This window comes from Sapajus apella, unplaced genomic scaffold (assembly GCF_009761245.1).
Source record: "Sapajus apella isolate SASKATOON/1434 unplaced genomic scaffold, GSC_monkey_1.0 scaffold17, whole genome shotgun sequence".
In the NCBI taxonomy this organism is placed as follows: domain Eukaryota; kingdom Metazoa; phylum Chordata; class Mammalia; order Primates; family Cebidae; genus Sapajus; species Sapajus apella.
The window spans coordinates 12,383,854-12,409,406 of record NW_022436957.1 but is presented as its reverse complement, the minus strand read 5'-3'; the positions used below and the strand labels follow the sequence as shown (position 1 = coordinate 12,409,406).

General features: G+C 42.3%; 1 protein-coding gene across 8 annotated transcripts in view; it reads left to right on the top strand.

Annotated features, from left to right (window-relative positions):
• Positions 1–25,553, top strand: part of CTPS2 (CTP synthase 2) — a 222,903-nt gene that overhangs the window by 73,562 nt on the left and 123,788 nt on the right. For 7 of the 8 annotated variants that reach the window (XM_032285990.1, XM_032285984.1, XM_032285983.1 and 4 more), the window contains 3 exons: positions 12,035–12,090; positions 15,080–15,176; positions 22,420–22,564. In XM_032285990.1, coding sequence (XP_032141881.1) covers positions 12,035–12,090; positions 15,080–15,176; positions 22,420–22,564 — 298 coding nt within the window. Of the gene's footprint in view, positions 1–12,034; positions 12,091–15,079; positions 15,177–22,419; positions 22,565–24,543; positions 25,098–25,553 lie in introns of those variants that run through there. The other variant, XM_032285989.1, reaches the window with a different exon arrangement.

The following is a 25,553-nucleotide window of genomic DNA, read 5'->3' as shown; positions in this document are numbered from 1 at the left end:
AAAAAAAAAAAAAAAAAAAAAAAAAAATTAACTCTTCAAACACACATTTTACAATTGTTAGACTCCTTGATGCTCTACCCTTCAGATCTGTATATTTTATTGCATGTAAATTGTACTTAGATTTTTAAAAAACTCACTTTTTCCCCTTTTTAAAAAGTTTTAAATTTTAAAAAATAGAGATGGGGATCTCTCTTTGTTGTCAAGGCTGATCTTTAACGCCTAACCTCAAGGAATCCTCCTGCTTCAGCCTCCCCAAGTACTGGGATTATAGGCATGAGTCACTGTGTCTAGCCTTAAAAAAACTTATACCATCTGGGAAGTTAGATAGTAGGGCTTGTCTCCTTATAGTGATGCAATTAGTTGATTAATTAACTCATTAGATGATTTTTGAAAAGCAGGGAGAAGTGGCACAGTGTAGGTAAGTCTTAAGTGGGGTGCTTTGAAAAGTAAGAATATAGAATGAGGAGTGGCTAGAGATGGAGGGATCAGGCTCAAGTGAGAGGGGGTCCAGGGGGAACAATGAGGAACTAAGTTATTAGATGGTTTAAGACTCCAAAAATAAACTTTATTGTTTTGCTCATGGCTCTCAAATGAGAGCACAAAAGATGGGAACATAATAAAGCACAGGGAAATTCAGACAAGGTTCAGAGCTCATTCAGGGATGGCCAACAACTTGATAGTGTCTCTAATATGTTACAAGACCCTGGACTTAATTTGCTTGGTCAAGTCTCAGATGTGTTGCCAAGACACATTCAGTGAGGGAGGCAAGACTTTGTGTTGAGTGTGGTTTCCAAACCAAACTGCCACCTCCTAGAAAGAACATGTTTTTCAAACCATTATAGTTCACGTGTTTGAATACTGCAAATCTGGCATATGTGCATTTAGTAGGAATGCTAGCCCCAACCTTATTTATTTATTTCTCTATTTTAGAGACTGGGTTTTGCTCTGTTGCCCAGGCTGAAGTGCAGTGGTGTGATCATAGCTCGCTGTAGCCTCCAGCTCCTGGGCCCAAGCGGTCCTCCTTTCTCCACCTCCTGAGTAGCTGGGAATACAGCCACGTGCCACCATGTCTGATTATTTAAAAAAGATTTTTTTTTTTTGAGACAAAGTCTCACTCCATCACCCAGGCTGGAGTTGCAGTGGCACAACCTTGGCTCACTGCAACCACCACCTCCCGGGTTCAAGCAATTCTCTTATCTCAGCCTCCCGAATAGCTGGGACTACAGGCACCCGCCACTACACCCAGCTAATTTTTGTATTTTTAGTAGAGACAGGTTTCACCGTATTGGTCAGGCTGGTCTTGAACTCCTCACCTCAGGTGATCCACCTGCCTCAGCCTCCCAAAGTGCTGGGATTACAGGTGTGAGCCACTGTGCCTGGCCTAAAATTTTTGTAGAGATGGGGTCTCTATGTTGCCCAGGCTGGTCTTGAACTCTTGGCTTCAAGAGATCCTCAATGGCCTTTGGTACGCTTTTTCAATAAAGGGCCAGACAGTAAATGTTTTTGGCTTTGCAGCCATTGTGGTGTGAAAGCAGCTACAGACAAATGTGAGTGAATGAGTGTGGCTGTGTCCCAACAGAGCTTTATTTATGGGTGCTGAAAGTTGATTTCATATCATTTTCACTTGGCATGAAATGTTATTCTTCATTTTGTCCAGCCATCAACCTAATTTAAAGCTCCCAAATTATCGATGCCCTCCAAACCAGCACCCAAACCGTTACGGACCCTTACCCTAAGAAACAGGGGAATGCCACAAGGTGGAAAGGTGCAGAGAAGACCCAAGGGCTCGAGGAGAGATAGGAGGGAAGAGGTGGGACATGAGCACAGGGGTGTGCTGTGGACTTGCTACAGGGAGGTGTATCTGGTCCAGTTAAGCATGCAACACAACAAACTTGAAGGGATTAGGAACCCATGGCAGTGTAGTTTATGCAACTGGAGACCAGGACCTGGTGATTTCCAGAGTTGTGTGAAGCTGGCCCTCATCCTCAGAGCAGATGACATGGGGACAGTGAAGTTTGATGCAGGCAGATGACAACTGGCAGAGGAGGCCAGGGAGAGCTCCTCAGGGTGATGCCCACAGGAGCATGACATGACTCTGGGATGCAAGACACCAGTGAAGCCTTCTGGACCTGGCAGGTAAAAACTGAATGCTTTAGGGAAAGGTTTCATTCCTTTCAGGGATCTTCTTTGCATTTCCTCACATTGAAGAAGAAGAACTTGACTAAAATGATCAGTTCTGCTTTAATGTAAGGAAGAAAGGGTTTTGTTTGGAAAGAAAAGAGGCACGAGGCCCATTAAAAAGATACTGAGTGAGACCCAGTGCTGAGAGTCCTGGTACAATTCATGGCATTGCAGTTGGAGAGTGGTAAAATCTAAAATGTGAAAGAGCTGCAAGAAATGGGAAGTTTTCAGGGGCTAGGAAAATGGCTTTTGGTTTCTTGTCTCTTATCAAAGCATTGATATAGAAAAACAGCTTCTAGTTCCTGATGTGATTGGATTAGGAAGTTTAAAACAAATAAAACCAACACTGAACATTCGTGAAACATTAGAGCAGGAGGAAAAAAACAACATACAAAGAAAAAATCCTCGGCTGAGTTAGTTGATTTACATAACAGTTTAAAAGAGGTCGCCAGGGATTTAGGGACCCTGAGAGTCCATGCCATGGTAATTTGTCCTTGTGCTGAGACAGAAATTCCAGAGGAGCGCGGCAGGGCTTTGTGAGAGCTGCATGCCACTTGGCGAGCCTCCCACCTGCCCCCAGAGCCCAGGTCCACACTGCAGGGTGGCTCTCTTCTTACTGTTCTTGCCATTTACTAGGGAAACCATTCACTAAAGTGTGTTAATATGGAGGTTCATAGGTCTGGGACGTAGCACCTTTCATCCTAACAACAGATGACATTCCTGCCCCCTCTCTAGACAGGGACTTGTCCTTGTCACTTCACTGACGGGAACTAGTGGAGTGGTTAAGAGCTCAGTCCCTGGCTGTGTAGAGCTATGTACCCTCACCACGCCTCAGTTTCTGCATCTGAAAGACAGAGATAAGAGTGCAGGCCTCTTGGGGTTCTTCTGAGGCTTAAATAATGGTATGCCCGAGCCCTTGGAAACAGTGCCTGGCATAGAAAAGGCACTGTTTAAATGTGGCTGATGTTTGAGAGCATTGATCTATGATCTTCTCAAAGCTCGGGGCAAACATCAGTTAGTGACCTGGCATTAAGAATGAGGTCCCACTAGGGCAGTGGGAGGGAAGAAGAGGCTTCCCCTTGCTCTTGCAGATCCTTTCTATTCTGTCTTTCTTGGCTGCTAGCTCCCCACCTGCCAATGCATGAGATCTAAGAAAAGAGACATCAAGAATGAGATAAGAATATTAAATGGAAAACAGATGAAATGAAAGTGATGAAAAGTGGGGCGCAGTGGCTTATACCTGTAGTCCCAGCACTTTGTGAGGCTGAGATGGGTAAATCACTTGAGGTCAGGAGTTCAAGACCAGCCTGGCCAACATGGAGAAACCCCATCTCTACTAAAAATACAAAAATTAGCTAGGTGTGGTGGTGCATACCTGTAATCCCAGCTACTTGGGAGGCTGAGGCAGGAGAATTGCTTGAACCCGGGAGGTGGAGATCGCAGTGAGCTGAGATAGCACCACTGTACTCCGGCCTGAGAGACAGAGTGAGACTCCATATATATTTTTTTTTTTTTAAAGAAAGTGATGAAAAAGAATGTAATGCTATAATATAGAGTTAAAAACAAAGACACATTTTTCAACTCAGATGTTTTGTACTAGAAAATTGAGATAAAAGCATTTCAGGAAGATAGAATTAGGGAAGGGGAGGAGTTTCAATACTAAAAGAAATGAAATATTTTATGAAAATTGGAGAAATATTCTAAAATTCAAAAGTAAGAAATAAAGGAAAAATATGGGAGAAAATAAAGGAGAAATAAAGGAGCCAGCTGTGGCTGGCTGCGACTCAGCACCTTCTGAGCACCAGTAATTAAGACATTCCTCTCATCAACCCTAGGACCCAGCCACTATTTTGCACAAAGGAAAGGAAACTTAGCCAGGTTAAGTCACTCATCCAGGTTGCTTGGTAGAAAGTCATTGAGCTGAGTCTTTGACCCCCTCGCTGTATGAAATGGCTGGACCTTAATCAAAGTGGGGGCAGAAAGACCCAAATAGCTCCCAGAGCTGAATGCTGCCCTCACTGAGAATCCCGAGAAAAGGTTCTGCAGGTTTCAGGAGTGTCTTGTGGGAGGAGAGCAGGGGATGCAGATAGTGAAGACCCTACCCCAGGCCTCTTCTGAAACCCTGTCTGAAACCACGAGTTTAGCTTAAGGATACACACAAGCACTGAATCAGTTTTGCACTGAGTATCTAGGTCAGTAGGGCCAGGGAGGGAATGCAGCCAGGTAGATGTGAGAAATGCCACAGCTGAAGCTTAATGATCATCAGCAGCAGCTGCACCAAACCTCAGAGTTAGAGAGGCAGTAGGGAGTAGTGGGGACTGTGGCAAATCAGCAGGCATGTACCCCATTAAAGAAGTGACTTCCACAGCTGATAGTTGCATGAAGAACTGTGGATTCACTGCTGCCAGTCTTCTAAATTTTCGAGAGAGTCTGGAATCTGGAGTTTTATCTAAAATCTCCTGACTTTTAAATGTTGGCAACTTACTTACATTTTTACCATATTTCATGTCTGCCAGCACTATGCAAGCCAAATACAACAAATATCTGCACCCTGGACAGCCTCTTAGGATCTTTGGATTAGATAAGCATCATCAAATTCTTGCACATACAAGAGATCTCCGGTCCTTAAAATGCCTAATTAGCAGAAGACATGGTTGTGGGTAGTCTTAAAATTGAAGTAAATTAAGATAGTGGTGCAACAAAGACATTTGTGTAAAAGCAAGGCAGTTCTACCAAGAAAAGAGGTAGTGAAGCCCAGCAGGTAGTGGTTTTACTTTTTTATTAGGTTGGTGCAAAAGTCACTGTGGTTTTTGCCATCGAAAGTAATGGGATTACGTATTAGATGATATGGTGATAGCCTTTAGCCCCCTGGAAATAGGAGGTATGGCACCAGGGGAAAGATAAGGATCAGAAGGTATAGAATGGGAGTGGACAGCGTGTGGGTGACAGCTTTCAGGGGAGCGAATGTGGGAGAAGAAGGGAGGGTACAGTCTTGGGCAGGGGTCCCCAGTTGAGGATGATGAACAGGTAGATGGGGCAAAAAGTGCCTGGAGGAGCAGAGGTCACAGAAGAGGAAGGGTGGCAGCTGAAGACAGACCTGCTGGATTTTAGAGAGCAGTTCTATAAAGTCACAGGAACAAAAGCCAGGTTGCAAAGGGTAGGAGTGGGAGGTATGAATAAAGGGTGAGTCAGAGCAAGAGGGCATTGTGGACAAGAGTGGGGCTGGATTATTTTTGTTTTTTATTTAAAAAAAATTTTAATTGTGGTAAAATATACATAACATGAAATTTACCATCTTAACCATTTCCAAGTTCAATTGTGTTAAGTACATTACACTGTTGTACAACCAGTCTCCAGAACTCTTCTCATCTTGCAAAACTGGAAACTATACGCATTAAACAGCAACTCCCCGTTCCCCTGGCCCCTGGCAACCACCATTCTATTTTTTCTTTTCTTTTCTTTTTTCCCTTCTCTTCTCTCCTCTCCTCTCCTCTCCTCTCCTCTCCTCTCCTCTCCTCTCCCCTCCCCTCCCCTCCCCCCCTCCCCTCCGCTCCCCTCCCCTCCCCTCCCCTCCCCCTCCTCTCCTCTCTCCCCTCCCTTCCTCACCCCTCCCCTCCCCTCCCCTCCCCTCCCTTTCTTTTTTTGAGACAGAGTCTCCCTTTGTTGCCTAGGCTGGAGTACAGTGGCACAATCTTGGCTCAGTGCAATCTCTGCTTCCTAGGTTCAAGTGATTCTCCTGCCTCAGCCTCTTGAGTAGCTGGGGTTACAGGCATCTGTCACTATGCCCAGCTAATTTTTATATTTTTAGTAGAGATGGGGTTTTACCATGTTGGCCAGCCTGGTCTCAAACTCCTGACCTCACGTGATCTGTCTGCCTTGGCCTCCCAAAGTGCTGGGATTACAGGCATGAGTCACCACACCAGGCCTCTATTTTCTGTCTCTATGGATTTGACTGCTGTAGATGATATGTAGAGGAGACAGGGAAATACTGGGTAGAAGAGGGTGATTCTCCAGCAAAGGCCCCATCCTCAAGCCTGGAAATCTGTGGACCTAAATAAGAACAGGCATTCCTGTTTTCACACCCAAATGTTGCCTTTTGGTCCGCCATGCCCCCATCCTGTACCATATAAACCCCAAACCCCAGGCTTCATGAGCAGAAGAGCAGTGTGACAGAGAAGGAGAGAAGAGAAGGAACATCTGAACATGGAGAGGAGTTCGGCTGGGGACCATTGGAGAGGAGATCGGCCGCTGGACGGCCAAACTCCAAGGAAAGATCATCTTCCCACTCCATCTCCTTTCCAGCTCCCCATCCATCCCGCTGAGAGCCACTTCCACCACTCAATAAAACCCCCACATTCTCCACCACTTAATAAAACCTCCACATTCACCATCCTGTAAGTCCATGTGTGACCTGATTCTTTCTGGATGCAGGACAAGAACCTGGGTACCAAGAAGGCACTGAGCTGGTTAACACTTAAGTCATCTGTGGGCAGCAGAGCTAAAAGAGCACTGTAGCAAGCCCACTGGAGTTTTGGGTACCCACCCTAGACACTACTTGGGGCTGGAGCCCAAAAGCGCTCACCCTGAATCCTGCACCTGCTCATCTGTGTGCTCCCCCTCCCATAAGAGGCTTGAGTGCATGTGGTGAATTAAAGACGAACCACACCCCTGTTGCATGTCCTTCGAGAGGGGTCAAGGAACTCTCCCATTTAATCAATACCGCCTATAAGTGGAATCACACAGTATTTGTCCTTTTATGAGTGGCTTATTTCACTTCACATATTGTCTCCAAGTTTCATCCATATTGTAGCATGGGATAGGATTTCCTTCCTTTTGAATGTAGAATAATATTCCATAGTGTGGATGGATATGCACATTTTGTTTATCCATTCGTCCTTCAGTGAACATTTGGGTTGCTTCCACCTTTTAACTTGTGTAGCTTTTTGTGGGGGGATATTTTGGCTCTCAAAAGGAGAATGAAAAAATTAGGTTCAGTTGCTAGGATTACTCACATGAGGGTAGGAATGGTCAAGACTATAAAAGGGGTAGAAATATATTATGTATGAGGCAGTATCTACCTAGTACCAAATTAGAGAAAGAGATGGTATAATTTGGAAAGGTGGTTTTTTTTCTGATAACCCTTTTATCCACATTATTGGCGTCTTTCTGCCTGCACTGAGAGTGCTTTATAGGTTCTAACACTTCAGTTGGTTTTCTTTCTCTAAAGCTGTGCTGACATTTACTAGTTAAGTGAACATTTTATTTTGTCTCCAAAAGGACTAGGACAGAAAGGAAGACTGAGTCACTTTGTTATTGAGATTTTCCCCCATTCCTAGGATCATTACATAACACCTGTGTCAGAGGACTGCTCTTAAGAACATGGTGTGTATACCTCATAGTTTCTGACTCTACTCCTAGATACATTTTACATTCAGCTGCATCTAGCATTTTGGCTTGTCATGGAATGTTCTCCTACTGCACTTTCAATGATGGTGTACATTAGTTGATTCTAACCAGAAATGCACATTGGAGTGACTCGTGGTACGTTTTTAAAACCCACATGTCTGGACACTCTTCTGAGAGTAATCAAATCAGAATCGATGGTACCAGGGTGCCAGGGCTCCAGAATGAGCATTCTTAGTTTTATTTTGTTCTCAGGATGTTCTCAAATAGAATTTCACTGGTAGCATTCTGAACTGATTCTCAACATAGAGTTTTTAAGGAAATTTTAATTTATCCTTTTTCATAGGATAGCAATGGATTAAATTTGTAAATTAATTTCTGATAGATTTGTAAGCAATGAAGAAAGATTTTGAATGCACAAAATAGAATTTCCAAAGTTCTGAAAACATGTTTCATTGTATACCATATCTGTTGTATGTTGATTTCATTCAACAGATCTTTATTGAGTACCTGCTTATGTGCTAGGTGCTAGTCTTAAGAATTGAGGGAATGGGCTGGGTGCTGTGGCTCACACCTGTAATCCCAGCACTTTGGGAGGCTGAGGCTGGCGGATCACAAGGTCAGGAGATTAAGACCATTCTGGCTAACACAGTGAAACACCATCTCTACTAAAAATACAAAAAATTAGCTGGGCGTGGTGACATGGGCCTGTAGTCCCAGCTACTTGGGAGGCTGAGGCAGAAGAATCACTTGAACCTGGGAGGTGGAGGTTGGAGTGAGCCAAGATCACACCACTGCACTCCAGCCTGGGCAACAGAGCAAGACTCTGTCTAAGAAACAGCAACAACAACAACAACAACAACAACAAAAGAATTGAGGGGATGACTGCTGAGTATATACCTTAAAGAAAGGAAATTAGTATATCAAAGAGATATCTGCAGTCTCATATCTGTTGCAGCACCTGTCACAATAGCCAAGATTTGGAAGCAACCTAAGTGCCCATCAAAAGATGAATGGATAAAGAAAATGTACTTATACACTGTGGAGTAATATTCAGCCATAGAAAAGAGTGAGATCCTGCCATTTGCAACAGCATAGATGGAACTGGAGATCATGTTAAGTGAAATAAGCCAGGCACAGAAAGACAAACATCACATGTTCTCACTTATTTGTAGGATCTAAAAATCAAAATAATTGAACCCATGGAGATAGAGAGTAGAAGGGTGGTTGCCAGTGGCTGGGAAGGGTAGTGGGGCGGGGGGAGCGGGCTGGTAGGGAGGTGGGGATTGTTAATGGATTCAAAAAAGTAGAAAGAATGAATTCGATAGTACAACAGGGTGACTATAGTCAGTAATAACTTAATTGTACATTTAAAAATAATCTTAAAAGAGTGTAATTGGGTTATTTGAATTCAAAGAATAAATGCTTTAGGGGATGGATATCCCATTCTCCATGATGTGATTATTACACATTGTATGCCTGTATCAGAACATCTCATGTACCCCCTAAATATATATACCTACTATGTACCCACAAAAATTAAAAATTAAAAAAAGTAATTGAAAAAAAAAGTAATTGAGGGGTCAGGTTCCTATTTTGTCTGTTACCTTGTGGAGCTTATGTTCTAGTTCCATTCATTTGGATTTTATTGTCTGGACATAACAATAGCAATCACTGACATGGTTCACTTTCTGTTCTCAGTGCTTCCCATATTTTGATTTATTTAATCCTTACAACAACTCTGTGAAGTAGGAACTATCATAATCCTTATTTTGTAGATGAGGAAACTGAGGTAGAGAGGTTAAATAATATGCCCAAGCTACACATCTATTAAATAGTGAAGTGGAATTTAAAGCCAGGCAGTCTGACTCCAGAGTCCCTACACTCCCCTACCCCTTTCTGTCACCTCTGAGATATATTAGCAAATACACAGTCTGCTTTAAGCCAGGCAGCAGCCAGAAACTATGCAGTTTCAAAAGTTCTCATAATATCCTGCTAGTCCCCTTGATTCGAAGATACAATTCCTTATATCCTAATTTGGAAATTTGTGCCATTTTCCCCATCACCTCAAGAAATGTTGGCAGACTCTATTATTGGATTTATGGTCACCTATTGTAATGAAGGAAACAGGAAAGAAATTTTGGACTATAGGAGGAAAAGATTCAGTGTCAAAGTGAGAGGTCATAGGAGACTTAGTATTCTCTGAAGCAGCTTCCTGATGCTTCTATGTTTTCTTTCTTTCTTTCTTTCTTTTTTTTTTTTTTTTTGAGATGGAGTCTTGCTCTGTTGCCCAGGCTGGAGTGTAATGGCTTGATCTCGGCTCACTGCAACCTCCACCTCCCGGTTTCAAGCAATTCTTCTGCCTCAGCCTCCCAAGTAGCTGGGACTACAGGCATGCACCACCACGCTCAGCTAATTTTTGTATTTTTAGTAGAGATGGGGTTTCACCATGTTGGGCAGGCTGGTCTCAAACTCCTGACCTCAAGTGATCCACCTGCCTCAGCCTCCCAGAGTGCTGGGATTACAGGCGTGAGCCACCGTGCCTGCCTTCCTGATGCTTCCATGTTTTCTTTTCTTTCTTTTCTTTTCTTTTCTTTTTTTTTTTTTTTTTGAGACGGAGTGTCACTCTGTCGCCCAGGCTGGAGTGCAGTGGTGTGATCTTGGCTCACTGCAACTTCCACCTCCGGGGTTCAAGTGATTCTCCTGCCTCAGCCTCCTGAGTGGCTGGGATTGCAGGAGGCAAGCGCCACCACACTCAGCTAATTTTTGTATTTTTAGTAGAGATGGGGTTTTACCATGTTCATCAGGTAGGTCTTGAACTCCTGACCTCATGCTCTGCCTGCCTCGGCCTCCCAAAGTACTGGGATTACAGGCGTGAGCCACCATGCCTGGCCTGCTTCTATGTTTTCTAATTGTATATTATTGTGCTTTATTTCCCATTTTTCTTTTAATTTTTGCGAAGCAGTTGTTTTAGCTTAGGCTATCCTGAATGACCCCTGTCAGTGGTATGCTGGCGTTCTCTCGAAGGAACTCCCTGTCCCCACCATTCCCCTTTTTTCTAAAATATATACCTTAAATATTCACTATCATTCATATCATCACTAGGGAGCCCAGTCTGTATGGACGGACTTGCAAACAGAAGTTTAGCTGGGATCATTGATCGTACAAAGTTATGAGAATACAACCCACTGTGTTTCCTTGATCTAAGTCAAAAGCTCAAACAAGACACAAAGGAAGCATTTATTTGGTTTTTCTTGGTTGAAACATCCTGTTCCAGCCTCATGATGTCTTTGAGAGTCTGATAATTCCCTGCCTGTTGAACTGAGCATGATTCCTGATTCTGTTGGAGTTTGAGGATGACTTCCAGCACTCATATCTTCTTATCCCTTCGCTGTGTATCTGGGGTCTGCATTGTGAGGGCTGGTGCTGTAGGAAGAGTTTCTGGCCTGCTCAGATTGCTTCAGTGCTGGAACCCACTTGGTCCCTGGACCATCCTGCTTCTCCACATGCTCCAATGGGGCATTCTTGAGAGGTGTTTGGTGATGAATCTGACTATTCACTTGACACTGCAGTCACTAGGCAGCTCTCTGATCACCGTGCCCATCGTCACATTGGTCATGCCCAGGGTTCTGCAGTTAGCTGCAGTGCCTCAGCTACATAGCCATGTTTAGGCAGCTCCCCAGATGATTCTCAGCCACACACTCCTGGTTAAGAGCCATTGGCATAGATGTGCTATCGTTTAATCCACCAATTCTTCTATTCTTGATGCTCAGCTTGCTTCCAATTGTTTGCTATTAAATAAAGCAGCAGTACACATCTTTGTGGTTAAATCTTTGTCCTCATTTCTGTTTTCTGGTATAAATTCTGAGAAGTCAAATTGTAGGATCATAAGACAGGTACATTTTTAAGGTGGGGTACATTTTGAATGTGGTCAGTAGTATGTGAAAATCTGGAGGTGGCTGGTGGAGTGGAGAAAGCATTGGGCCAGGTGTGAGGAGCTTGGGCTCAAGAACTGGCTCTGCTGCCCAGTAGGGCAGGGCTTTGAGCAAGTCCCTTCCCTGCCCCCAGTTTTATTTTCTTCCTTTGTAAATGAGCCTCATTACAAATCTGTCCTGAGCGATGGTACAGACATAACCATCTCTTGGTCCCACAGGCAGACGTATATAAGGAGGGTAGATTTGCTGGATTCCATGGTGGACTTGTGTGGCATCTGGCTTCCTTTTATGTAATGGTAATGGCTTACTTGAGAATTGCTTCAGGGTTTCAAAGAAGCTATCTCCATCCTCTACTAGAAAAGAAGAAAATCTAGATGACTATGTGGAGTCTATTAGTTTGTTTTTAGGCCTCAAATAGACAGATAGCGATCCAAGCACCTTGGTCCACAAAGTGTCATGGATGTGCTTGCAAAACTGCTTACTCTAATATTAATCTCACTCTTGTATCTTTACAGGGAAACTTTATGGTGGTGTTCCTTTTATAGAAGAGAGACACAGACATCGGTACGAGGTATGGCTTTCATGCTGAATTACTGGGGAATATGGATGCTTAGTGTGAGGAACCCAGTGGCTATAAGCTGAACCTCTGGGAAAGGTGTCTAGCCTGGTGGTATTCACAGGCTCAGAAAGGGCCAAATTTCCCACATTCTCCCACTTCTGGAGGAGGCGGGCGGAGGTGGGGAGACTCTCATCTTTTTGGCTTTCCAAAGGCAAAATCTTTACGTACCTACACGCGGGGCCTATCAGTGTCCTTTGTTACTCTTAACTGCCATCTTCTAGATCATGATAAGGTCATCATTTCTTATCCTTAGCCCCTACCCTTTATTTTGCCAGGTTTGGGGAAAAGAGGACTTGAATCTTCTGAGATGGAACCAGGTGCCTTTTGGGTTGGGGGTGCATCCCTGGGTATCACAAGGTGGATTCCTGGTTTGAGAACCTCTTTGGAAATTTACATGGAGCTTGAGGCTTAGTGTCACATGACTAAAATGAGTTAATTGTTGAGGTTGCCTCATGAGAAGCATAGGTTTCCAGAAATGTAGATCATATATGTCAGGATTAATGAGTGTGTCAATTATGATGCATTTCACTGTGAAGAACAGAAATCCCTGCTTGTTATCACTCAAACCAGCCTAAACATTAAGGAAATTTGTTGTCTCAGGCACCAGGTAGTCCAGAGGCTGGGCTGGCTCCAGGCATGGTACAACCAGGGCTCCTTTTGTCTCTGTGGTTATCTCAGCCCTACCCTTGTTTGTGTGTCTGCTTCGTCCTTTAGCTGGTCTCCCTCACAGTTCCCAGGTGGCTGCCAGCAGCATCTGGGACAACAGGTATCTCTCCCAAATAGGGAAATCAACTTAGATTACCTGCCCACCTGTGAACTAGTAGCCATTTTTCAGGGCAATGCTGAACATCAGTGGGCTTAAACCTGGGTTCCTGAAATGTTCATCTTTCAAAAGGGATGGGTTAATTATGTTTGGCTTAGACCAGTTAGAACCAATTTCTGGAATGGGACAGATGGAGTTTCCTGGTTCATATAGGGGTGGAGTGGATATCAGGACAAGCCTAGGGCTCTGTTTTGAAGGAGGACTCATAGGAATCAATGCTGAATAAGTAATGAACAGTGTCACTGTGACCAAGGAACATAATTTGCTAGGTGTAGGCCATTTTTGGTCTTATTTCCACTGGGAATGGCCCCAACTGGTGGGATAAAAATTATTGAGCTGCTTTGCCTCAATGGTAATGACAAGGTGCAAGAACTGCTATGTACAGGACAGCATAGCCATTCATTCATTCACACCTATTTTGCATCTGGTATGCACTGGAGATGGAAAGAGAAAAGACAGACATGGTCTCCTTTCTTGTTAGGGAGCTTATATTCTAATGGAGAGGACAAAAAATAAGATAACATAATAATTCCAGATTAAATCATATATTAGATAAGTGACTTGTATCTAAAATATATGAAGAGCTCTTATAACTCAATAACAAATAATGGCAAATGATATAGATATTTCTTCAAAGAAGATATACACATAACTAATAAGCACCTGAAAAGATGCTCAACAATCATTTGTCATCAGGGAAATACATATTCAAACCACAAAGAGATTCCACTTCACACCCACTAAGCTGGCTATAATCAAACACAGATAATAATAGCAAGTGATGGAGAGGATGTGGGGTAACTGGAACCTCCATGTGCTGCTGGTTGGAATGGAATATATTGCAGCCCCTTTGGAAAACCATATGGAAGTTTCTCAAAAGGTTAGACATAAGAATTACCATATGACCCAGCAGTTCCTCTCCTAGATATATACCCAAGAGAAACGAAAATGTATGTCCACACAAAAACTTGTACCTGAATGTTCATAGCAGCAATATCCATAATGGCCAAAAAATCAGAAACAACTAAGATGTCTACTAACTGGTGAATAGATAAGCAACGTGTGGTCTATTCATACAATGGAGTATTATTCAGCCATAGAAGGAAATGAAGTACTGATTTATGCTACAACATAGATAAACCATGCAAACATCATGCTGCGTGAAAGAAGCCCACATATTGCATGATTCTATTAATATAAAATGACCAGAATAGACAGATCTATAGATGTGGGATATAGATTAGTGATTGCCAAGAGATCAGGTCAGGGTGATGGCGGGGGCAGGGGTTGAGGGAGGAGGTTAAAGGATAGAGGGTTTGTTTTTCAGTTGATTGTGGTAATGGTTGCACACATCTGAATATACGAAAAATCGTTTGTGTATTTTAAATAGGTGAATTGTATGGTATGTGAATTATGTCTTAGAGCTGTTGAGGAAGGAAAAATCATTACAAATTATGAGAACTGGTATAATTAAAATGTAGAATAAAAGCTCTGAGGTTAAGATGGCAAAGAATAGGTGAGACCCCACCTTAATTTTAGACAGGGAAACAATTTCACTGAAGGAGAGGCTGAAAAGGAAGCCTTAAGTTTGGTACAGGGCTCAGATGAGATGAGGGCCAGAAGGGGCCACAAGCCAGGCCGTCAAGTTGCCATCTATTATGATATTTTAGTAGAAAACTTGCTCCAATCTTATCTTTAGAGCTTTTAAAAGCACTGGGGTTAGTCACAAGGGAAATAAGGTAGTTTTAATCCTCAAGAAAATTTGTGGTTTGGGGAGAGATAGGTAAGTACACATAACTCAAGGGAAGAAGCAAACATGGAAATGGCTATAAATAACTAGTCTCAAAGTTCCCAAGTCAGAATATCTGGGTCAGAGGTCTACTTTTTGAATCTCTTCTTTGGGTAATAGAGGGTGGGCCTCCCAGATTTAGGTGCTGTGGTTACATTTTATATCTTAGGTTCATCATAAGTTTAAAATTGACTTTGAGCATTGAATATTGATATTAACTACTAGTTAGAGGATCACTGAAACAGGAAACCCACCCAACTGATGAAGGACCGGGTATGGGAGCTGGTATTGCTCTATGGCCCCAAAACACTTAATTTCTTGTTTTGCAGGTAAACCCTAACATGATCAACGAATTTGAGGAGAATGACTTAAAATTTGTAGGTCAGGATGTTGATGGAGAGAGGATGGAAATCATTGAACTGGCAAGTAAGTGGGCTCTTCATTTTTGAAAAGCTTCCTGGTAACCTGCCTTTTGGTTGACAACAGATTAATTTGAGACCCAGTTTGTTTGCATTCTTTCTTTTCTTCTCTCCTTTGAAATAAATATGTAATTATAAAGTACATGAAAAAAACCAGACTGCTGGCCAGGCATGGTGACTCATGCCTTTAATCCCAACATTTTGGGAGGCCGATGTAGGCAGATCACCTGAGGTTAGGAGTTCAAGCCCAGGCTGGCCAACATGGTGAAACCCCATCTTTACTAAAAATATAAAAATTAGCCAGGTATGGTGGTGTGCTCCTGTAGTCCCAGCTACTCAGGAGGTTGAGGCAGGAGAATAGCTTGAATCCAGGATGCAGAGGTTGCAGTGAGCAGAGATTGTGTCACTGCACTCCAGCCTGGGCAACAGCAAGACTTGGTCTCAAAAATACAGACTGCTTATAATCCTAATCATTTTGGGGCCTATTAGTCTGACTACACCATAAAATGATGTATTATTCCAAGCCTACCAGTTCTACAAGCAGTATGCTTCCTTACCAACTCCTGTCTTTCTGAGGCTACTTGTTTGTGCCAGCCTCTAGGTTAGGTGCTCTGGGAAAAGCAGAGTGGCACTGTTGAATGGTACCCTGCCTGCTCTCCTCCTTTATGGAAGAATAGCCAAGTGCCACCTCATTTAATGCTGATATCTGTTACGTGAGGGACCTGGCTTCTCTCCTGCCTTTCTCCACTGTGCTGGGTGGTCAAGCATGGGTCAGTCATTTTACTTCTGAACACTACTCACTGTCACCAGAGTTCTTTTTAAGACCAAACAGAACAGAAATAAAGGCATCGGAAGAACACCAAAGTTGTTGTTAGTAACTAGGCTGGAACACCTGTGAGCACATAGGCACAAACTACACATTTATTATTGATGAGACAGAAGGCAGTGTTCTTCTCGATCATCTTTGCAAGGACATGGTAAGCTCATGGTCACAGCTGGTCTCAGCTCTTTGTCTTGATGTTCTAGCCCAGGGGCTGGCAAACTATTGCCTGTGCACCATGTTCGGCCTACTGTTTACAGCAAGCTTATGAGCTGAAAATGATTTTTTACGTTTTTTAATGGTTAAAAAAATTTTAAAAAGAAGACTGCCTATGACATGTGCAAATTATGTGCCATTCAAATTTGTGTCCATAAATAAAGTTTTAGTGGAACACAGTTTAGGGGTGGAAAGGTGTTATCTGTGACCTTCTTCTTACCCATCATAAGGGTCATGACCAACAGCCCTATAACAAGATAGGTTGACAAGAGAAAAGTATAACAAATGTATTTAATCAAAGTTTTATGAGACACGTGAGTTTTCAGGAATGAAGACCCAAAGACCTAGGGAAAACTTCATTTTTATCTTAGGTTCGTTGAACAGTGGACAGCCATGTAGCAATGTGATTGGACAAAAGGGCATACTCTAATGGTAACAGACTGACGGGAAACCCAGAAAGGCCTGTCTGCTCAGATTCTTCTTGGCCTCTCTCTGTAGCATCCCATTCCCCCAGGTCTAGAGCAGGATTCATCTGGAATGAGGGTTTTATGACCTACTTTTAGGAAAGGTAGGTAGTTCAGAGAATTTCTTTATGGCCAGCTTTCACACGGAAAGGCGGGAGAACATCAGAGTGACCTTCTTGCTTCGGAGGTCTTCCTAGTCGCCTTCTGTTCAAAGTACTTTAGGGTAGCGTTTTCTGAGCCCTGACAACAGCAACACTCATTGATTTATGTCTTGTCTATGGCTGCTTTTTATTTTTATTGTCTTTGAGACAGGGTCTAGCTCTGTTACCCAGGCTGGAGTGCAGTGACATGATCATGGCTCACTGCAGTCTTGACCTCTTGGGCACAAACAATCCTCCCACCTTAGCCTCCTGAGTAGCTGGGGCCACAAGTGTGCATCACCCTGCCTGGCTAACTTTTTTTTTTTTTTGAGATGAAGTCTCACTCTGTTGCCCAAGTTGGAGTTCAGTGGCACAATCTCAGCTCACTGCAACCTCCACCTCCTGGGTTCAAGCAATTTTCCTGCCTTAGCCTCCCGACTAATTTTTGTGTTTTTTTTTTATTAGAGATGGGGTTTCACTGTGTTGGCCAGGCTGGTCTTGAACTCCTGACCTTGTGATCCTCCCACCTTGGGCTCCCAAATTGCTGGGATTACAGGGGCGAGCCATCACGCCTGGCCAATTTTTAAATTTTTTGTAGAGGCCATGTTGCTTAAGCTGGTCTCACCTGGGCTTAAGGCATCTTCCCTCCTTGGCCTCCCAAAATGCTGAGATTACAGGCATAATGTGATCTCATGAACAGCTGCATCTGGCCTATGGCTGTTTTTTATGCTACCATGGCAGAGATGAATAGTTAAGAAAGAGACCTTATGACTCACAAAGCCTGAAATATTTACCCTTTACAGAATATTGACCCTTTACAGAAACATTTGCTAACTCCTGGGCTAGACTCACACGCATACACTTCATTTAACTAACTTGAATTTAACATTTTCACATGCCTCCTTGACTTATTTGTCTATTTGGATGTTCTCTTGACACTTCCATCTCAACTTATTTAAAACTAAATTTACATGCTCTCCCTATTAGTTCATTCTCCTGACTGTTTCTGTTAAGATGTCATCAGTCTCACTGTCCAGGATTTCTCAGCCTTGCCACTGTTGATTGACATTTGGAGTGGGATAATACTTTGTTGTGGAGGCTGTCCTGTGCACTGTAGAGCAAGCTTGTTCAACCCACTGCCCGCGGGCTGCATGCAGCCTAGGACGGCTTTGAATGCCGCCCAACACAAATTCGCAAACTTTCTTAAAACATTATGAGATTCTTTTGCATTTTTTTTTTTTTAGCTCATCAGCTATCATTAGTGTTAGTGTATTTTATGTGTGGCCCAAGACAATTCTTCTTCATGTGGCCAATGTTGTGACAATCCAAAATATCTCCAGACATCATAAAATGCCCCTGGCGGGCCAGGTGCAGTGGCTAACACCTGTAATACCAACACATTGGGAGGCCAAAGTGGGAAGATTACTTGAGACCAGGAGTTCCAGACCAGCCTGGGCAACATGGTGAGACCCTCTCTCTACAAAAAAATTAAAAAATTAGGTGGGCATGGTGGCTCGTGCCTGTGGTCCCAGCTACTCGTGAGGCTGAGGTAGAAGGGTCTCTTGAGCCATGATCATGCCACTGCACTCCAGCCTGGGTGACAGAGCAAGACCCTATCTCAAAAAAAAAAAAAAAAAAAAAAAAAAAAAGAGAGAGGGAGAGAGAATGAGAGAAAGAAAGAAAGTCCTGGGGTGGGGGCACATTTGCCCCTGGTGGAGACTCATTCTACTAGACTATCAGGCTAGAAATTTCAAATATTAGCTCGTCTTCCCCTTCAGATCCCAACTTGTAGTGGATTGTCAAGTCCTGCAGATTCTGCCTCTGGAAGGAAAGCTGGTGTTTGGAATTGCATTGCTCCCCCTAAAACACTAGTCCCAGTGCATGCCAACCCCAGCTCACATTTGTCCTCAATCTCCTTCCTGCTTCCAAGCACCGCTTCTCCTATACCACCTAACAAGGACAGAACTCTGCAGTGTGTAGTGACACTAATTTGTTGGATAAACCACTCTCGTATATTGGTACAAATGTGTGCAGGATACTGTAAAAAATGGTAGCGTGATGTTCCAGAACCTACACTTCCAGCCTATATGCTTTAGGCTCCAGATAAACTGGATTACCTACCGCATCTTCTAACCTCCCTCTTCTTTCTCCATCTTAGCACTATCACTTCTTTTCTCTGTCTCTTTCCCTTTTTGTCTCTGATCCGTTCACGTACTTCTAGAGTCCTGAGCAGAGGGGAGAATTGAAGTCTGAGAAGGCTTCTTTGAACAGAGCAGCATTTTACCTAGACCTGAAAGAAGGAAAGCAATGGACATTTAGTGTGCACTTACTGGATGCTTGTCAGTAGACCTCTTGCTAGGGACTTTGCATACCTTATGTAACTAACAAAACAGGTGATGCTATTCCCACTTCACAGAGGAGACCAGGGTGCAAAGAAGCTAAATGACAGGCCCAGGGCCATCCAGCTAGTCTTGTGGGGCAAGAGCAAACCCAGGTGGTTACCTCCTTCTGCCACCACTGCTGTGGGATTTTATTATTCTGCTTGTTTTCACATTCTACCTAAGGTGATGAATTCATGCTTAGAGTTTTGAATTAGAATAGTAAGTATGCATTTCCAGGAGTTTTTCTGATGGAAATGACCATCATTTAGAATTAAAATGTGGATCTTGCTGTTGGCATTGAAGCCTCTTAAATCTTCCTAGCATGTGAGAAGGCAGAAAATTTCTTAAGCAAATTACTATTTGTTTACTTTGTTTAAGTACTTATTCACTTTTAATTCTCCTGGTTCTCATTACTGTCATCAAATACTTAGAAGCTTCTTTTATCATAAGGATTTAGACTCCCATTGAGGCTTTCAAATTTCATGTGGATTGAAAAGGAAATGAGAGCTGCTGTAAAACCTTGCAGTTTTTAAAAGCTGACCGCAAGCAGTTATTAAGGAAAATTCCCCAGAAGATTTTGATCGTAGGTACCCCTTGGAAACATATCCATGAATCTCCACTGTTCCTGAAGGGTTCTGACAGGAACAACAAAGCTTGAGATTAATATTATATAACTTCAGAATTTGGTTTAAAGCAATCAAAAGCATTATTTTAAAGACAATTTTATCTGGCTGATAGAACATCATCAAAATAAAAGCTTTTTAGTTTCCCCTCATATTGGTGTAGAGGATTTTTTGGATAAAGTGATTCAGAGCAATGATCCATTCATTCACATATTCTGTCCCTGGCTATTACATGATTACATTGCTTAGTCCGTCTGTAGAGATATGAAAGCACAATTACTGCCTGCTTTTTTTTTTCCAAAGATGTCCCTAGATGTTCTGCAGTAAGATTTATTGTCTCTTAAATTTAAAGCTACGTTGCTTAATTTCTTCTCTAAGTGGATGACTTCTCTGCATTTCTTGAGGGAATACATTGCTAGGAGAAGGTGGCATTCCCCTTATCAGGCTTTCTTACCTGTATGTTCCTCTAATTCAAGGAGGTTTCTTCTTAGATGTAGAGGATTTCTACACTGGATTTTTCTGTGATCAGAGCTGTCCTATAGAACTCACTGCAATGTAAAAACCTTTTTAAATTAAAATTAAAACCTTTTTAATTTTTTCTTTTTTTCGTTAAAAAAGAAAAAATTAAAAAAACTCACTGCAATGATAGAACTAGTCAGCCCTATCCAATATGGTAGCCTTTAGCCACATGTGACTTTGAACATGTCTCAAATGCTCAATTAATTTTAATGAATTTAAGTAGCTACGTGTGGCTAGTGGCTACCATTTTCCATAGTAGAGCTTTTTAAAAAAACATAATTTCAACTTTCATTTTGGATGCAGGAGTATATGTGCAGACCTTTTTTTTTTTTTTTTTTTGAGACAGGGTCTCACTTGGTCACCCAGGCTGGAGTGCAGTGGCATGATCATGGCTCATGGCAACCTCCACCTCCTGGGCCGAAGTGATTCTCCCACCAAGTAACTGGCCTCCCAAGTAACTGGGACCACGGGTGCACGCCACCACGCCCAGCTAATTTTTGTATTTTTTGTACAGACAGGGTTTCACCATGTTAGCCCAGCTGGTCTTGAGCTCCCAGGCTCAAGCAATCTGCCCACCTTAGCCTCCCAGAGAGCTGAGATTATAGGTGTGAGTTACTGTGCCTGGCCCACGTGCAAATTTGTTACGTGGGTATATTGTGTGATGCTAAGGTTTGGGATATGGATTCCATTACCCAAGTACTGACCAGAGTACCCAACAGATAGTTTTTCAACTCTTGCACTCCCCTCTCCGTCCCCACTCTGGTAGTTCCCAGTGTCTATTGTTCCTATCTTTATGAGTACCTGATGTTTAGCTCCCATTTGTAAGTGAGAACATGCAGTATTTGGTTTTCTGTTCCCATGTTAATTCACTTAGAATAATGGACCCCAGCTGCATTCATGGTGCTGCAAAGGACATGGTTTCATTTTTATGGCTACATGCTATTCCATGGTATATATGTACCACATTTTCTTTATCCAATCCACCATTGATGGGCATCTAGTTGATTCCATGTCTTTGCTATTGTGAATACTGCTGCCATGAACATATAAGTGCATGTGTCTTTTTTTGTAGAGTGATTTGTTTTCCTCTGGGTATATACCCAGTAATGGGATTGCTGAGTTAAATGGTAATTCTGGTTTAAATTCTTTGAGAAATCTCCAAACTGCTTTCCACAGTGGCTGAAATAACTTACATTCCCACCAATAGTAGGTTTTCTTTTCTCCACAGCCTTGCCTGCATCTGTTGTTTTTTGACTTTTTAATAATAGCCATTCTAGCAGGGCTTTAAATGATTACCTTAGGAAAGTAGACATTTGCATTCAATCATCATTTCCCTATTACTGTAGTAGTAGCTTTGGATCTTTGGTGGTAAGTGATAGGAATTTGTGATTTTGAATTCCATACTAGATTTTAGATCATTTGATAAAGTACCTCATTGAAACCTTTAAAGTTATATTTTCTTCCCCCTCTAAAACTTACTATATTTTATTATCTTTAGTTTGAGTCATAGCCAGGGACAGGATATTTGAATGAATGGATCATTGCTCTGAATCACTTTGTCCAAAAAATGCTCAGTTTTATGGTGCTATGATTAATACCCAACTTAAAGCTGTGACTAGAAAAGCAGTTGTCCTGCTGTATTCCCAAGGATAGCTCAATGGGTTGATATTGTACTGGTTTATACCAGGGGAAAGGAGAAGACCTTGCAGGAAATGGCCTGAAGCCACGTAAAGGAAAGAAAGACCCAGGGTTAGCTTAAAGTCCAAGGGAAATCGAACCAACATAAATCTACAAAGTGCCTTCAAAAAGCAGGCAGATTTTGGGAAAGCAGAGTTCTTCTTGCCATTCAAAAATTTTTGCTTGACTTTGCTCACTCTGACACCTTCCACATATAAAATTTCCAAGATGTGTTTTACAATTTGAAATTCCATGCAGGAATGGATGGATAGTATAAGGAACTGACTGTAATGATAGGTTAAAGAATCATCTTGTCATTTAATGAGCTTTTATGTTCAAAGATAAGAAGACCTTTAAAGCAGTTCTCATGTTTGTCTGCTTTAATCACATCATGATTGTTCTCATTTCAGATCATCCCTATTTTGTTGGTGTCCAGTTCCATCCTGAGTTTACTTCTAGGCCGATGAAGCCTTCCCCTCCGTACCTGGGGCTCTTACTTGCGGCAACTGGGAACCTGAATGCCTACTTGCAGCAGGGTTGCAGACTGTCTCCCAGGTAACCAGCTTACTGATCTTAGCAATAAAACAAGATGCATAGTATTAGCATCTTAGGGTTTCTTACAAAAATCAATGCCATTATAGAATTTTTTTTATGTGAAGAGTCAGTTTTATTCTCTTAATTTTCTCCTCTTCATGAAAATAATTTAATCACGCCTACAGTAGTAATATGTCAGCTTTCCAAATCATGATGACACTGGATATTATTTTAGAAATTTTTTTCATTTGATAAGTGAAAAGATTTTCTTTTGTTGATTCTTTGATTAATGTATATGAATATTTTATATGTTTCTTGGCTCCTTGTTTTGTGAATAGCTTGTTCATATCTTTTCTTGATTTTGGTATTGTATTATTTTCCTTACTTATTGGTAAGCTCTTTATGTATAAAGGTCATTAATCCTTTGTTAGGCTGCAAATATTTTTCATGGTGATTTTGCCTTCCTTCCAAATTGTTAATGGTAGTTTTTATTCTCCCTAAAGAGTTTAGTCCTTTTTTATGTTTTTAAAAAATGTATGTAGTCAAATATTTTACTTTTGTGGATTCTGCCTTTAGTCTCATGCCTAACATCTTTCCTTATGGAACGATTATGTAAATAATAACCCCTGTGTTTTCCTCTAGTACTTTTGTGGCTTCAATTTTATAGTTTGTAATCTATATGGATTTTATTTTCAGTGGAATCTGTGAGGCTAGGATTTGGCCAATGAGTTGAGTAATTTGACTTTGTTTCAGGGATTTCTATTTTGTTCTGTTGATGGTTTTATTTCTTACACCTGAACTTTTACCATCCTTTTCATTTTCATAGTGTTATTATAAATCTAGACCTTATCGATCCTACTTCCACCATTATTAAAATTTTTAATGTATTTTGCTATTCTTCCAGGCAAACTGTTATTTATTTATTATTTTCTTAGAGACAGGGTCTGGCTCTGTCACCCAGGTTGGAGTGCATTGGCACAATCATAGTTCACTGCAGCCTTGAACTCCTAGGCTCAAGCAATCCTCCTGCCTCAGTCTCCCAAATAGCTAGGACTACAGGCACACACCACCATGCCTGGCTAATTTTTAAAATTTATTATTTTTGTAGAGATAAGGTCTCAGTATATTGTCCAGGCTGGTCTTGAATTATTGACCTCAAGCAATCCTCCCTCCTTGGCTTCTTGAAGTGCTGGGATTATAGGTATGAGCCACTGTGCCCAGCCTGTACAATGATTTTTAAAAATCAAGTTTGAATAAAAAATCCTTAGGGATATTTTTTAAAAATGGAAATTTATTACATTTATTTGTTTATTTAGAGACAGGGTCTTGCTCTATTGCCCAGACTAGAGTGCAGTAGAGCAATCTCGGCTCACTGCAACCTCCACCTCCTGGGTTCAAGAGATTCTCCTGCCTCAGCCTGCCAAGTAGGTGGGACTACAGGTGTGCGCCACCATGCCCAGCTAATTTTTGTGTTTTTATTAGAGACAGGGTTTCACCATGTTGGCCAGGTTGGTTTTGAACTCCTGACCTCAAGTGATCTGCCTGCTTTGGCCTCCCAGTTGAGATTACAGGCATGAGCCACTGTGCCTGTCTGAAATTTCATTACATTTAAATACTAGTTTGGGGAGAGTTTATTTTTATTTCTTCTCATCCAAGAATATTGTACCTAATAACTTTAAAAGCTGAAGTAACCAGCCAGCATATCATAGATTTGATAGGGGTTACTGCCGTAATAACCAGATATATGTTGTTTAGAAGACTACCACTGCCAACCCTCCTTCTGGCAAACAACACTTGCAGTGTTGCCATTGAGGGCTGCCAGGATTTGTGTATGGTGTGCATGTGTGTGCTTGTTATACAAGCCTGCTTATTTGTGTCATTACCTGCTAGGAGAAGCTCACAGCTCTCTAGCACTTCCTTTCGCTGTGTGTTCATATGGGAACAGCTTCACATATTTTGCACTTTGGGCATCTTACTGAATTAATGTTCACCCCTTTCAGTCGTGAACCAGTGCACTGACTTTCAAACTGTGCCCTCGGAGCTGGAGTCTGGGCTGCTGCGAGGAGCAGGCCGTGGAGACTCTGGGCTCTTTCCGGCTTCAGCTGAGCAGCTCCACTTTATCTGGCTCATGTGCCGTGGTTCTGCAAGAGATTTCATCTGAAGAAGAGCTTCCTGTGTTCTGAGACTGCTTCCTGTGTTCTGTGGCTTATGCCACAAATTGGACATCCTTGTGTGCTCCCATGTCAGATGTGCGCTGTGACCCTTTGTGGCCATTTTACAATTCCCATTATTTTAGATTCTCACACTGAAAGGAAGGTGATAGTGGGACAACATAGATGGCTGGGTGAAATAATTCACTTGTAACTATCTAGCTGTTTGCAAATACTGACTAATATACAAATCCCATCTGGCTCGTGTGGACTGCCCACCTTTGTTTTTTATGGCCTGCCAATTCCCACATGGGGGTGGTGGTGCCGGGTAAAGCTTCTAGCAGGGTGCAGTGGCTCATGTCTGTAATCCCAGCACTTTGGGAGGCCAAGGTGGGTGGGATCACCTGAGGTCAGGAGTTCGAGACCAGCCTGGCCAACGTGGTGAAACCCCGTCTCTACTGAATGTACAAAAATTAGCCAGACCTGGTGGCACATGCCTGTAGTCCCAGCTACTAAAGAGGCTGAGGCAGGAGGATGACTTGAACCCAGGAGGCAGAGATTGCAGTGAGCTGAGATTGCACCACTGCACTCCATGAACTCCAGCTTGGGTGACAGAGCGAGACCCATCTCAAAACAAAAAACAAAAAACAAAAAAAATGTTCCCGTTAGTTTATGAAAAAACCAACTGATTGCTAGTGACTTCTTAGCAAGATATAATTTATCTCAGAGAGAAGGAAAGATCTTATAACCATATTCTGATGCTGGCATTGGAGTTATAGCTGACTAGTAGGCTTCCATGGCACTGAGGGAATTCCTATGTGTATCAGCCACAAACTGAAGCATTCCTTAAGGCCAGCCAA